Source organism: Leuresthes tenuis, unplaced genomic scaffold, assembly GCF_036924035.1.
Source record: "Leuresthes tenuis unplaced genomic scaffold, fLeuTen1.0.hap1 SCAF_12, whole genome shotgun sequence".
Lineage (NCBI taxonomy): Eukaryota > Metazoa > Chordata > Actinopteri > Atheriniformes > Atherinopsidae > Leuresthes > Leuresthes tenuis.
Window position 1 is genome coordinate 22,531,417 of NW_027325366.1, and position 14,252 is coordinate 22,545,668.

General features: G+C 41.1%; 2 protein-coding genes across 4 annotated transcripts in view; one reads left to right on the plus strand and one right to left on the minus strand.

Moving 5' to 3' along the window:
- Positions 1–12: 12 nt before the first annotated feature.
- LOC140319218 (uncharacterized protein C7orf57 homolog) lies at positions 13–7,696 on the minus strand. The gene is made up of 9 exons (XM_072396814.1): positions 7,543–7,696; positions 4,898–5,078; positions 4,656–4,705; positions 4,384–4,548; positions 4,188–4,284; positions 3,909–4,029; positions 3,569–3,648; positions 983–1,075; positions 13–666 (listed from the first exon to the last, which is right to left on the minus strand). Exons 1-8 carry the CDS (start codon positions 7,694–7,696, stop codon positions 991–993), a joined length of 933 nt encoding a protein of 310 aa, XP_072252915.1. The 3' UTR covers positions 13–666; positions 983–990.
- Positions 4,440–14,252, plus strand: part of LOC140319482 (activin receptor type-1-like) — a 32,032-nt gene continuing 22,219 nt past the window's right edge. The window contains exon 1 of one of the 3 annotated variants that reach the window (XM_072397137.1): positions 4,440–4,526. Coding sequence is in view for 1 of the 3 variants with exons in the window: in XM_072397135.1 (XP_072253236.1) it covers positions 13,242–13,273 (32 nt within the window). In the remaining 2 variants the exon portion in view is untranslated. Of the gene's footprint in view, positions 4,527–7,576; positions 7,978–13,226; positions 13,274–14,252 lie in introns of those variants that run through there. The other 2 variants (XM_072397136.1, XM_072397135.1) reach the window with 2 other exon arrangements.

Consider the following 14,252-nt stretch of genomic DNA (forward strand, 5'->3'; position numbering starts at 1 on the left):
CCTTGCCCTCACAAATGCGTCTACCAGTCCCAAACAGAGCAAGATCAGTCACACATTAAAACAAACAAATAAAAAAAACTTCATACTAGCAACAGTGAGAAAACAATGTGACAAACACTTAAGTTTAAAACTTACATAACACAAGCAGGCGTGGAATATGTCTCACCTCCAGCCAATACTTGACGTGTTGTGACATAACTCACCCAAAGAACATGGAGATAACCTCTGACCCTGGCATGCATTGCTTTGACATAAAGAGAAAAATCGATGCACAAAAAACCCTCGTGGTGTTCATTTTGAGGACAAACAATCTGATAGGGCAGGTGCCATTTTGATGTTTAAAGTACAGTTTAAAAAAAAAAAGAAAAAGTGCAATGTTTTGAATCATTTAGATTTTATTGGAATCAGCCATTTAAAAAAAAAAAAAAATTGAGAGAAACAGCAGGAACTGTGTCGTCTTTACTTAACAGATGCAGTTAACGAGGTGCCACCAACAGTCACATTACAGAAAAGGCCATATTTCAGTTGAGTAAAACAGTTGAAACTAAAATGTTGTGGTGTAGCTCTGTATGAAAAAGTTTAGAAGTTAATGTGTGAGGAAAACATGGCAACTGTTCCTCTTTGAGCTTGTACAGTCTTCTTATGCGTACCTGGCAGCGTTCCAGTCTGTTGAGATGAAAATGGCAAAGAGCAAGAGTTATATAACCAATCATCACCACATAATCCCCTAATGGCTCTATATTATAATGTCAAGAGGCATCATAAATTCTCGATGACTGAAACCTTAAAAGTTTTACACCCCACATTTTGTCACTATCATTTCATGGCGGCTATTCACACAGAGGTCTCATAAAATCCCTACATTGCTTAACAGCTTTGCCTTTTCTCTTTTATTGCATTTCAAATGCATTCTGAAAGCATGCTAAAAGGGATTTAGATGCTTTACAGTGACAGACTGTAGATGAAATGCTGCGGGACTTACTTGATGGATCACTGTACTGGCTTGTCGTCGTCTGCATACCCAAACCTCAACAGCTTAGACATGTCAACAGGTGCTGGTTTCTTGTCAAATGTTCTGCAGAAGCACCAAGATGAGTTCAAATGTGTTGGAAACATAATATTTTTGCCTTTCAATAAAACTCATATCAGGTGACGAGTTTCTCTAAACAAATGTCACATTTTGACATTGCCACAAAGAGGATGCGAGAGAGAGATTAAACATTAAACAAAACATTAAACATGGAGTAAACATTAAACATGGACCCTAACCTTCACTAATACAACACTGAGTACTGAGATAAACTCTGGCTACTTATTACAGAACTATTGTTTTAACAAAGTACACACAATAAGCCACTGGCATTGACAGCTGGTTGTTTTCTTTTCATATTTTACTAAATACCAACTCTTTAAAAATGATCCATTTAAAAGAAAATGAATCCTGATGTTAGCCCGATTCTTTCATTGGAAGCCCAAGAACAAGCTGGAGAAATCTTTTATCAAACAAAGTATTTATTAGTGATCAGTGTATTGCAGCGCTGGACTCGGAGTGACAGAGCTCTCGCAGGAAATCCGTCAGCGCGAGCCCCGATATCTGGAAGCCTTTCATATTGATAGTCAGCTTTATCTCACAGAGGTTGTACCCACACTTGACGAGTATAATTGGCCAGTTTTTAGTGGCTTGAGCAGGCCAACCACTGTCCTCGTCGTGTTCTTTGGATGTGATAAACAATGTGTGTTTGTGAGTGCTGTTTTAGGCGTGTATCTAATGTACCAGACCCATCTACTCCAATAGAGATGTTTGTCATGCCACGTCATCCTAAAGTCTTGGATTATTCAAGGACATTCATTACGTTTGTATGAGTAGAGTGGAAAAGTACCAGCTAGGAACACAGGTTATTTAGTAAAATACAGAATATGAATACATAATGTGTAAGTACAAAGCTGGTTATAACACTAACTACTTATTATGTTTGGAAAGCAAAATGAAAAGTAAGGACTGTCAATTAGTCACTGATGTGACAGAAAATTCCCAGAATTTCTTTTCTTTTAAATCATTTTCTACCAAGAGCATAATGCAAATAGTTGATAACCATGTCACTGCCATAGTAGGTTTGCTTGTATTGACATTAAAGTGTTTATCATTCAGGCTGTTATCGGTCTGGTTTCTGTTGCAGTGAAATGGAGGGGGTGGGGGGGTGACATTTCCCTAAGGGAACAGTGAGCACATAGTACAGACCAGCTGTGAGCAAAGGTAAACAGGGGAACATTCAGGACTGTCACTGCACTTTGGGAGATTTTATTTGACCCGTCTGTGCTGCCCACTCATGTTCTTTTCTGCTTTGTCATCGCAACAGTGTGTGGGACATGTGGACTAGAACATATGCATAACATAAACACACTATTCATTTTTAATCAGCAGTCTAGCCCAGGGCTTGTAACGCAACTTACCACACAAACAACTCTTAAAATATCAGATTGTCTATTGAAACAGGTTTTGCTCACTAGTCTTTCATGCTATTCACTCCAAATTCTTAATTTCCAGCTACAAATTTAATATACGTAAATGGAATAAAATCTTCTGTCCAACAATAAAGCTGAAGTAGATTGTTTATTTTACCTAGTAAAAATGCATGTTATGCAGCTGTCAGCTGACCATCCTGATAAGAGTATGTGACTACGTGTTTATTCTACTACATGAGTACAGAGAACCATTTACACCAGTGTGAGAAAGTCTGAGGAGCTATCTAAAAATGATCACTCTGTATTTTTAAAAGATTTTAACTTGGTGTCAAAAATCTGTGAAAGATAAAAGGAATTTGAAAAAAAAATTGGTATATTTTCCCACCACAGTGATGGGGTGAGATTTATTGTGTCCTACAATTAGAAAACTGGAAAATATGTGGATTGCAATTAGTGGGAGGATATTTTCAATGTTTTTAAAACCTTCAATTATGACAATCTCCCTCTTTGTGCATCCCTGCTGAACTGCAGTGAAACAGAAGAGACTACAGGAGGAAACTTTCACATATAAGACTGTAACTTTATAATCTGAGCCAAGTGTTTGAAGCCAAATGGTGACTTCAAATAATATTTATTACATGTCACAGTAATTAGAAATAGAGAGTGTATCAGGATATTTAAAGTACAGCCGTCAGGAGCTTGACTTAACCCAGGAGCTCCTCAAAACTTGCTCATAAGCTATTGTCGGAACACGATATTAACGCCAGTGTGCAAAACTATTATAGCAGGCAAACACTTTTATAATGGATGCATCCACCTATTGTTTTAAGACAAACTTACTCAACTGTTGCAGCCTTTTATTCTGCCCTGTAGCAACTAGTTGGTTAACAGTCAACTTAATTTTACAAAAGGGAACTGTTGAGGTTACTTCTGGTTATTCTAAGAGTGTATTTTTATTTACCAGATGTTTTCATTTAGGACTCCAATAAATATGCCTAGTAACTTGCATTTTGTGATGAGAGTTGGTTTCTGAGAGGTGTGAGACGCTGCTCACAGTAAAAATGTTACAGAACAACAGCACCATCTTGTGACCACAAAGACTTACGTCCTCTTGAATTTACTGGTCGCATAATGTTTACTGGACGTCTGAAAGTCCACCATCTGGCTGTTATGATCATCAATGCTCTGAAAACAAAACAAAGTCACAGTATATCATGGTTTTTTTTTTTCTGTGCTTATTTTTCCTATTTTTTCTCCTGGCAACCAGGCAGTGTGCACTCATTTTGAATCTAGTTCACAGAGAAACAACTAACTGAGCCAAAAAGTGTGTGTGTGTGGCTGGCAACTAACAACCCTTCAATTTAGACTTAAGACACAGAGTCTTGACAGAACAAACAAATCGAGTGGAGCTACTTTCTCAACAACTTGTGCATGTCTCTGTTTACCTTCTCTTTTTCGTCACAGTCGCCATCATCCCTCTCCCAGGCAGACATACTGTCAGTCCCAAAGGGAGGCTCTCTTGGTTGAAAAGCTCCAGGGGTTTTCGTCTCCTCGCTGTTTATTACACTGATAGAAGAAAAGTTTCTAGATACAAATATATCCAACACTTAACGGCGGCTTGAATAAATGATGGGAAGAGAAAGGCCTAATGGATGTGGAAACATTTCAAGCACCAAAATAAAAAAATCAGTACATGATAATCTTAAAACAGATGTTTCAAGCACCTTGATTTTCTGGCGTCTCCTGATTCCGTACCGAACCAGTTTGGAGCTTTGTATGGATTCGGTGAAGAAGTAAATGTCTCCTCGTGCCACAATAGTCCTGTCGTTGACGACAAAAACAAACAGAAATAGACTGTTGGCAGCAGATACATCCAGCCAGAGGAACATGTGTGGGTATGTGGCAACAGCATGGCTCTACCCTTATGTCCTCCTTGTTTTGCAAGTTTAACATAGTCAGAATCACTGTCCAGGACTGCAGCCCTTCGTCCTCGGTTCCTCTCCTCTGGAGGTTTACTGATGGTTGGGGACAGCCCAGGGATCTGCGAGATATGGCCATCTAGTGTAAGGTACCCTGTTTTGACACCTGTCGAGTCACGAAAGAAGACGTACAGTAAATGCTCATTTCTTCGAGTCAAGCTACCCGTTTACTGTAAGTTACACTGCGCAAGTAATACAGATAGTTGTACTTGCCAGATTTCATTGGCTGGAGAAGGTCGTCACTCATGAGAACTAAGGAATTTCTAGAGGAAATGGAAACAAAACCGTCGACGTTTAACGTTGTCGCGACAGCATGAACAAGGTGACGTTGAGGTTAAAGCAACAAGGCGTATGCTGAATAACGATAACTGACTCCTAATTTGTCCCAGCCTATAGTTAAACACGCGTCACAACCTAACAGAGAATATTTAAAAAGAGTTAACTTATTTACTCACTCTGAATTCATCCTGAAAGTGGAGAACAAACTGCTGCGGTGGCTGTGTTTGGGAGTTGTGACCTTGTCTCCATGGAAACGGAGTTCTCTGGAGTAGCGCTGCTGTTCAGAGGCGGAAGCTTCCAATGTGGGTGTCAAGTATGCTGCGGGGTCTTTCGTCTCGACTCCACGCCAGTATTCAGCTGGTTAGTTAAAGCAGAGAATAAAGCCGAACTCTCAACAGTAGAACGTTTGATAGCAGGTCAAGTTTATGCCAGGGAGACAGAGGTTGAAGAATATTTGCAGGGTACCTGATTGGTTTCATTGACTGCACCTGTGAAGGTGTGGAAGGCATGTGTGGTGTGCCTTAAAAAAACCCACATCACCAAGAGATTCCCACTCTTATGTCTACTCTTTTAAAAAAAAAAAAAAAAAAAAAAGTTTTATTGTACAATAAGCAATTAGGTAATTTCCTTTTAAAAACTGTTACTTCCATAAGCATATTGAGTTTGGTCTCTATTTTATGTTGCTGCCCAATGAGCCGGTTCACAACATAAATTAAGTTCTTGCCAGGGATCCTTTTAGCTTGTGGTGGGGACTAACCTTGAATATATCTATATAGAGTTGCTGTCAGTAAACTATACCCTTTTTTTCAATGTATGTTGAGTGTTTTGTGACATGCTGTTTTGAGTCTTTATTGGATGATACAAGTTAGTTCAATGCATGTAGGTTATGTACTTCAGGTGCCACAAGCCTGTGGACATGATCATTGTGTGCATGTACACCAGAACTGATAAATTGTTACATGAAGATGAGATGGCTTTCCATCTGTGGTTGGTCACTTGCTTCGTTCAGACTTGTAAACAGTTACTTGTAGTTTAGGCCCGCCACTTGTGTATGTGTGTGTGAGAGAGACCATTTGTGCTGTGTTAGGGCAACAAAGTCAAAAGAATCAATAGACCCCAGCTGTAGATGGTTATGTTTGATTTGGCCATACTCTTAATGATAAATGTTCCAGAGTAGCACTCATAACAGACACAATTACACCCTCAACATGCTTGTTTGTGTTGATTCGATTCTGTCAAGCTTTAAATTCTGAACATGCAGGATTGGATCTATTTGCTCTAAAATTCAGAGATGCTCGTGGATGCAAATGATATTTTGTGGACTCTCTGCTGCATACATAATTTCCAGGATAAGCTTTTTGACAGGATTAGATGTATACTAGATTACATTTCTGTTTACAAAAATGTGGGTGTGATCGTTTTACTGCACGACTTTGTGACGTGACATATGTAATGTTTAGTAATTTAAAACCGAGACAGTTAAGTACATTTACTAAGGCACAGTTCAAATTTAATATTTTTTTCAAACAGGGCTTTTTTTTCTCTCTGTGCACAAAGAAGAGTTGATCAAGCTCTTATTACAAAGTCTTTGAGAGTCTCATTAAGTATTCGAAAAGAACACTTCATGGGGGAGACAACACTTTCAAGCTGGCTGTTTTGACACATGACTACCGTTTCTGTGGCCTCAGGTAGGCTATTTACAAATTGCAAGGAACTTGCTCCCACTGAAAGCCGAGAACATGCGCAGAGCTAGAGAAATAGCTAAGGTCTTTAAAAAAAACAAAAAAAAAAAACAGGCACGTGAAGTTGGCCAGTGACACTGCGTCAGGGACAGGAAATGCTCATTTCAGTTTCAGCATAAGATGCAAAGCATCGCCAGTAAGTATTTGGGGCCAAGATGAGGAATCCGAGATGGGTTTTTCAAAGGAATGTACTGTTTTTAGAGAGTTTTCCATCATATTTGAAAACCGAATTACAACTTCTATTAAAGTGTATAATTATGCCATATATATTAGCTTTCATTAAAAAATAGAAATAATCTATATTTGCATATATTTTAGTTAATCAATGTATGTTGAATTAAATTTACCATCACTTTGCCTCACACCTACAGCAGGGTGACAGGAATGTATATCTCGCAACTTTATACAGTCTGTAGTATGTAAACATTGTTTATTCACAATTACATTAACACAGACTGCAGGACTCCTCATATGTATATGACAAAAAAGACTGACTTTTGGTAGTTAAATCTACACCGATGTTTTCATGAAAGCATCCTTTTCACACCACGCTTACTTAATTTCTGAAGTGCCTTATACGCAAATGAACGGTTTACATCTTTTCCCATAACTCTTGGATTTACAGTTGTCTGTGTACTTGTGGTGGGATAACAACAAAGTAGAATCTAATCTAAACCAAAAATAGATGCAAAAGCAATTCCAAATTTTGCTTGCGTGGGAAGAGCATTAGTGGTGCAATCGTAAATGTAAAGATACATGTGCATGTCTGCTGAATCGTACATCAAATACATATCAAATGTGCGTCTTTAGTGGAAGACATTGTGCATTAAAAATAATCCAACACAACTGTAGAAGCATTGTCAAGGAAGTGCACACAATTTCTGATCATAAAAAAAACTGATTGTGTGTGTGAAGTGTATTTAGAACCATTCACGTCCTTTACTTTTACAGCCATGTCTTGTAAACTCAAATATCTACATTTTAACCAAAAGTTTCTGGCTTTATTAATACAAAGCACTTCACCTGAACACCTATTAATCCAGGAAGGGGAAGTGTCGTTTTGTTTTGAAAAGTATTACCGGAAGCTTGTCTGTGTTTGACGTCACTTGACGCCACCAGAGTACAGTAGTAAGTCGCTGCAAGGTAACTTCCTCCACCAATCCTGGCTTTTTTTTTTACCTCCCAAACGCCGCCGCCGGACGCCCAGTTGTGAAGCCTAGACGTCGCTAACATGTGAAGGAAGAAAAGGTTACAGAATGACTCCTCGTATTTTATCTCTCCTCAGTGTGAGCATCGAGTGAGTTCGTCACTTTTTTTTGTTTTTTTGTTTTCCCTCCCAACCCGAGCGACCGACGGATGATCATGTTGGCGTCATGAAGGCTCTGATTCTCAGACTTTGGAAAACATATCGGGCACAGTCGGTGAATTCTCGGGAGATGGCTGAATAGTCCGACCTGCGCCTGTTTCCGAGCCCCTCACATTAGACACTTTGAAAAAAAAAAATAACCCGCGAGGTAAGTTGAACCTTAACGCATCTCAGAACGCACTTTAAACCAGTTTTTAATGTACTAGTTCTGTATTGTGGACTGCGACGTGGAAAAGTTTGCTTGTCTGCTGCTCCAGGCTGCGTGATGAGCCCCCTTCCACCAACGCTGTGGCTTCCTCTGAGCTTAGCTTCGTAAAAAATCTCGGTCAGGTTTGTGTCCCCCAGCCAAATACGGTCGCTTTAGCCTTCGTTTTCGTCTTGAATCGGTGTGAACGCATAGCTGCGTTTCGTTTATGCGCACTCCAGCCCTTTATTTAAAGTGACCGTCACAGGCAGATGTTATGCGCTGATAAGTAGTGATGAACAGCAGGCCAAAATAATAAGACTTCGTGTCTGGTTACAACTGCGGCTGATCAGGGTCGCCGTCCTCTCTTTGGCAAATGCAATCAGGCTCACAACATTGCAACAAACTGCGAATTTATTGGGAGTTTTTGTCATGTAAAGTGTCTCTGAGAGGGTCGTTCAGGTTTGATCGTGTCTCATCATTGCACGCTGAGCCCCATTAACATACAAATTCCTAGTGCTTCGTGAGGGAGGAGGGAAGTCTGACACAGGTACAGCGAACTGTGCTTTTGAAGCGGTCAGGGGCGGAGGAGCTACTATAACACCACATATGCAGTCGTTGAATCAAATGACGGAGTAATTGTTGACATGCCTTCCCCAGCTGTGGAATAATCGGATCAAACAGGAAGTGGTTTTTGATAAGGTTAGAGGAGCAATTACATGCAGAGCCTGTAGACTAGCTGATGAGAGGGTGTAAAACTTCATTACGGAGGTGTTGAAGCTAGTTGAAAGCATCCAGAGATAATTGTGCTGATTGCATTGCACACGTGTGAATGGGAATGTCTCACGCCTAAGCGTTCTCCCTCAGAATCAACCCCCCCCCTCTCCCAACCTCAAAATTACATCTCAGCTAACTAATCACTTTGTTCGCCGCTAATGGCTCACACGTCTGTCAGTTTTTTGCTGTGTGGTTGAAAGCAACGCCTTATTAATTTGGTGATGCAGTGTGGTGTTGGCCCGCATTTAAATGCATGTAGTAACAATCTTGACACTGAAACCTATGCAGTTATAGTGTCTGATGGGGGAGAATATTTTACAAGCATGGATTAGTGCCACTCATAATCCTCCAGAGCACTAATAAACACCATCAATAAATCCTGGCCCATTGGTTTAAAAGAGAGCTGTCACTTATAAACTTTATTATTAGAAGAAAAAAAAAAGGAGGTACTGGAGATGCACTGCTTGGTGAAGTGAAAAGAGAAAAGAAAAGGCCGTGGCAGAGGTGGAGGGATCACTGCTCAGGTAAGTGGCACTTGGTTGCTGTGTGTTTGTGTAATCTGGAGAATGTAACCCCCATAGCTGACTGCCTGCTGAGCTCTGGCCTTTCTGTGAGTGCTTGTCGTTCTCAGGGACTTGCATTTATGAGTCTGGCAGATAGCGGTCAGATAAAGAGACGTCAGACAGTCTGGGCTGGTATGTGGTTCACCCCCAGGAGCTCATTGGGGACCCTGTTTTTTTTCCTGTTGCGCTGACGAAACAGGCACCAGTCTGATTGTGGTTGCTGCTGCCGTGAACAGGCTCTCTCCCCCTCTTGTTCCCACCGTGTTGTGCTTTTGTTTTGCTTCAGGGTAATGTCTCAGCTTTACTTGCAGTTACTTCAGCCAGTTGGAAGTTGTGCTTCTCTTTACTAACAATGCATTCACAACAATGGAACCGGGGCCTGTACTACGGAGCAGGATTACAGGCTTAGCAAGGTAACTTCAGGTTCAGCTTTGGATTTTCAACATCATGACGCTGGTTCATTTCTTAACGGTAGAGTTGTATCACCATGGGAACTTACGCTGGAAATGAGATAAGAGATTGACACGTGTAAAAGCAGTGCTTCCCAGCCAATTACTTATATTAGAAATGGAAAAACAAAATGGATTTCAATGCATTGGCAGCAAAGGAATCTCTCCAAACTAAGACCGAATACACTCAGAAGCATCTGTATAAGAGAGCCAAAGGGAATACTTTTGTATTCGTAACCAGACTGATTATGCAAAAGCATGTTCCCTGACTTTTAAAGATTTGGCGCTAACATGAATCGCTTTTATTGATTAAAGTTATTACAGCAGTATAAAAGATTTTCTTGCATGTTTCTCATACATGAGTGCGCAGTGTTAGCTCAGTTGCATCAAATGGCGTCTGCGTATTCATACTCAGATCCACATAAGTCTTATAAAGGGTTTTGAAAAGTAATCAAAATTACTTGACCACTAAAAGCCTTTGGTGTTAAGCATTTTAGAGTCTGGCAGGAAATGAAGTTTGACATTTACAATCAGCCCACCGACTGTTGTGAAATAACTTTTGTGTCAGTTGATTTTGGCCTGATTATTGCAAATAGCATTCAGATCAGCCGCTGATAAATCCGACCAAATAAGGCCGAGACTTTATCACATACTTTAAGGATACGCATGCGATGCATTTGTATGGAATTGGAGATGGTGGATGGTCACCTGATGGCAACTCCGCCCTTTTTGCATAAGCGCAAACACATTGCAAGTGTCGTAGTATCACTTAGCGAGATCTCTTTAGTCGGGGCTCGTAAAGCCTGATCGTGTAAGGATATCCAGGCTGTTTTTTTTTTTTTTTAAAGTTCACTGACTAGTTTACCCGGTGAGGTAGCTTGATTGTTGTAAGATGCATGATAGTACGACCAGGTTTGTTGAGTACAACGTTCAACAAAGCAAATGTAGTGCCATGTTATGAATGTATTAGAGAAGCAAAGCTTGTTGTTTTACTTCATTAATGTGCACAAAATAAGCATTTCCAGAAAGAGTGCACAGCGTTGGATCTGCATAGGGGTCTGTTCTTGGCAGCACAGTGACACAAAGTCATTTTCCCTGAGGCGTGTCGTGCACTGCTCACAATCAAGAGTATTCAAAGATTCAAACTCCTCAGATCAATAACTCATAAATGAAGCATTGTCGACACTCAAGCAGCGCCTTTCTCCAACTGAAGTACGGCAGACATTGAGCTACAATCCAACTTTCATCCAAACAAGCTGTCCTTCGAGCTGGAAAATAACTTTGTGCAGCCGGCTGTGAGACAAGTGCACAGGGAAACGTCTACAAAGTAGAACCCTGAGATAGGAAACAGTCTCTGCTATTATTAATGTCAGATAAAGTGGGATGTTCTACTTTTATAAAGCTCTGTCCAAAAACCTTGAGCACTTCACTCTCAGAAGAGTTTAAGGGAGACTACGACAACCGGATGAAGTTATTATTTATTTATTTTTTTGACTCTTGTTTTGAACATTTCAGGGAAAAATGTGAATGCAAAATTCTTCTAATTTATAAAAGGAAAGTAAAACATCAGCCAAAATCCCAACTTTTGTTGGAAGACTGGAGTCGACAGTGGGGGCACCTCTTGAAGACCCCCGGGAATGTTTTCTTACTGTCAGCATGTTGCTTTGAAATGAGGAGTTAGCTAATTGATTGGCCAACAGCAACAAACACTGAAGCCTCCACATTGTTGGGGATTCCTTCTATATTTCAGTGTTCCATACTCTGTATTTATTTTAGTGTTTAAAGTCAGACACAAACTGCTTTCTGTTAATCTCGTGGCCGCTGAGCGCTTCGCGTCTGATTGAGCATCCTGGTGCTTCTCTGTAACATCTGGCGTCGGTGGCCTTATGGCTGCAGTCGCATTCATGGACCGACACCCACAGTGTTGCTTTATTGCAGCATTGAATTGATTTGGCTGATGATCAGTCGCTCAGAGGAATCCCACAGACCCTGTTATTAAGTAAATAAATAACAGCTCTGTTTAAAATTCCCTCCTCTGTGGTTTCGTGATAGTCGGCTCCGAACCGTTTTTATTTTTATTTTTATTTCCTCCTCTCAGCGTCTAAGCCAAAAGAATGAGATAAAACAATTTTAATAATACCTCGAGATGCTGCTCTGTGGCTGGTGAGTTATCGACATTTTCCACTGCTCATTTTTTTGCAGCAATGCTGCATGTTTGTTAGCTTGATATGGACGTTTTTGGCTAAAAACCGACACAAACTGTACGTGCATATGAAGGGCTTTATGGGGCGCGGGCGGTTGCTCACCTGGCACGCATCAGTGCTGAGAACGTGTCCTCGGGCGGAGGTCCTGTTACATTTCTGCAAAACTGCCGTTACAGTACAGCAAAAAGCTTCAAGCTCTATGAATAAAGGCGTCAGTAAGGTTTTTGACTTTCTTTTTCCTTTCAGTAACGCCTACCGCTCAGCAAGCTGAAACATGCAGAAAAGGGATATTTTCCAATGCCTCCATCCTCCGCCTCTATGTTTTACACAGATGAGACGTGGTGTTGTGAGAAAACGTGGACGCTTTATTGTGCCTCACTTGATTTGCTGTCCGATTCCGTGCTATTTGCAAATATTGCACACGCACAGTGGCTTTCTCTTTAATTTTCAAGGGCATGTGTGGGGAAAAAACTGTGCTGAATATTTACAGGAAAGTAATCTGAGAGTAACTGACTGAATGCCATGACTCTGATAGACTGATGAAGCCACTGATATTGTGTGAAAAGGACTCAGCTTGGACTCTGGGAACTGTATTCAGGTGTTCAGGTCCACATTATGGCTCTCCAATCATAGGACCGGATAAATCACAGCCTCTCCTGTATTTTCTGATATTCACAAAGTGTATCATTTCAGAGATGATTAGGCTGAGGGGAGTGGAGGGGTTGGGGTTAATTTTTCTGTGCCTTTTATAATTTTTCTGTCATAAACAGCTGGCAGGTTGGACTAGAACAATATGCAAGCGTATCAGGAGAGAAGTACTGGCTCCAGAAACCTCTGTGAGATGGTTTGGGGTGGCGGTGTGTATACATATGTGTGTGGAATCAGGTTACACAGTCTGTCATTAACAAGGGAGCTGCAGTTATGAGACCAAGATAGACTGCTTCAAGTCTGAGCAAGAGTCTGAGGCTCATCGCTCTTCCATGTAGGTGGCTCACCAGCTGGGAGGGGGAAAAGGTAGAGAAAGAGATGGGATCAGTGGCTGTATTTGTCTGTGTGATGGTATATGATTGTAGGTTTAAGCAGGTGGAGGGTGGGCACTGAAGTGTAAAAAGGGGGCAGGGTTCGGCTTGAAGTCTAGCATCAGAATTTCAACCTTGCTTCAGTTTTTGTCCCGTTTGTGTGCGTGCATGTGCTGACTTACTAGAAAGTTTGACTAGCAACAGACCTGGCATCAGATGAGGCAGCAGACTGCAGAGGAACACGGCATGTGGGTTGAATTTGCCTCTCGTGACCAGCTTTTTAGAAATGGGTCTTCTGTCTGCAGTGTTATTTTTAGTAAAAAAAGAAAAAAAATCCTTGGGCCTTTTAATAATCATCAGCCTTATGTGGCCCAAACATATCACGATGAGAGGAGCTACCTGGGACTTATGAGCTCTGCAGGCTCGGCGGGACACAGGAAACTAGAGGGGGGGGGGGGGGAGAGAGAATGGGATAAAAGGCTGCCTGTGTAGCTGCCAGATTTTAGTCATGTTCCACCGCTTGCTGCTTGGGAGCTCGCCCTCTTCTTCATCTGGTGGCTCTACATAGACTTATTGATTCCTCCCATCCTGTGTTCAAATGTGGACAAAGACCAGTGGAGACGGAGAGAGGGAAGACGAGACACTTCTGTCTGCACACATGCATAGATCTGCAGTGCTCTTGGCTCTCCTCTCTACACTAACCCCAGTCACACTGGAGACAGTCTGCAATACACATTTGATGAGCACTTCACCCGCTTCAGTGTTTTTGTCTTATCGCTCAGCTGTTTTGTGGGGTTGCTGCATCTTTCTGATCTCATTCCCGAGCACGGACAGGGGCATTTGTTAGTCGTGGGCGTCTTGTCTGCACTTTAAAGATAATCCTTCATCTTATATGTCATGAGGTCATGTATTGATGCGTTTCTGCTATGAGGATGTCACTGCTCATGGAGCAGGATCAAATAAGCCGAGCCCGTTCCCCCATGCTCGAGTTAAATGGGGCGTTTAGAACGTTACAGTTACTCATTGATTTCCTACATCTGAGTTTAGCTTGTAATTATGGTTGAAATCTGTATGATGGCAAAATTTCCCCACACATATAACATGATGGGCTGCTTCTGGTGATTACTTTCAATATCAGTTTTTTTTTTTTATTATTATATAAGATGTGTTTCAAGTACATGTTTGAGTGGTGGACCACACCGACTATTTTTAATGTTGAAAGTACAT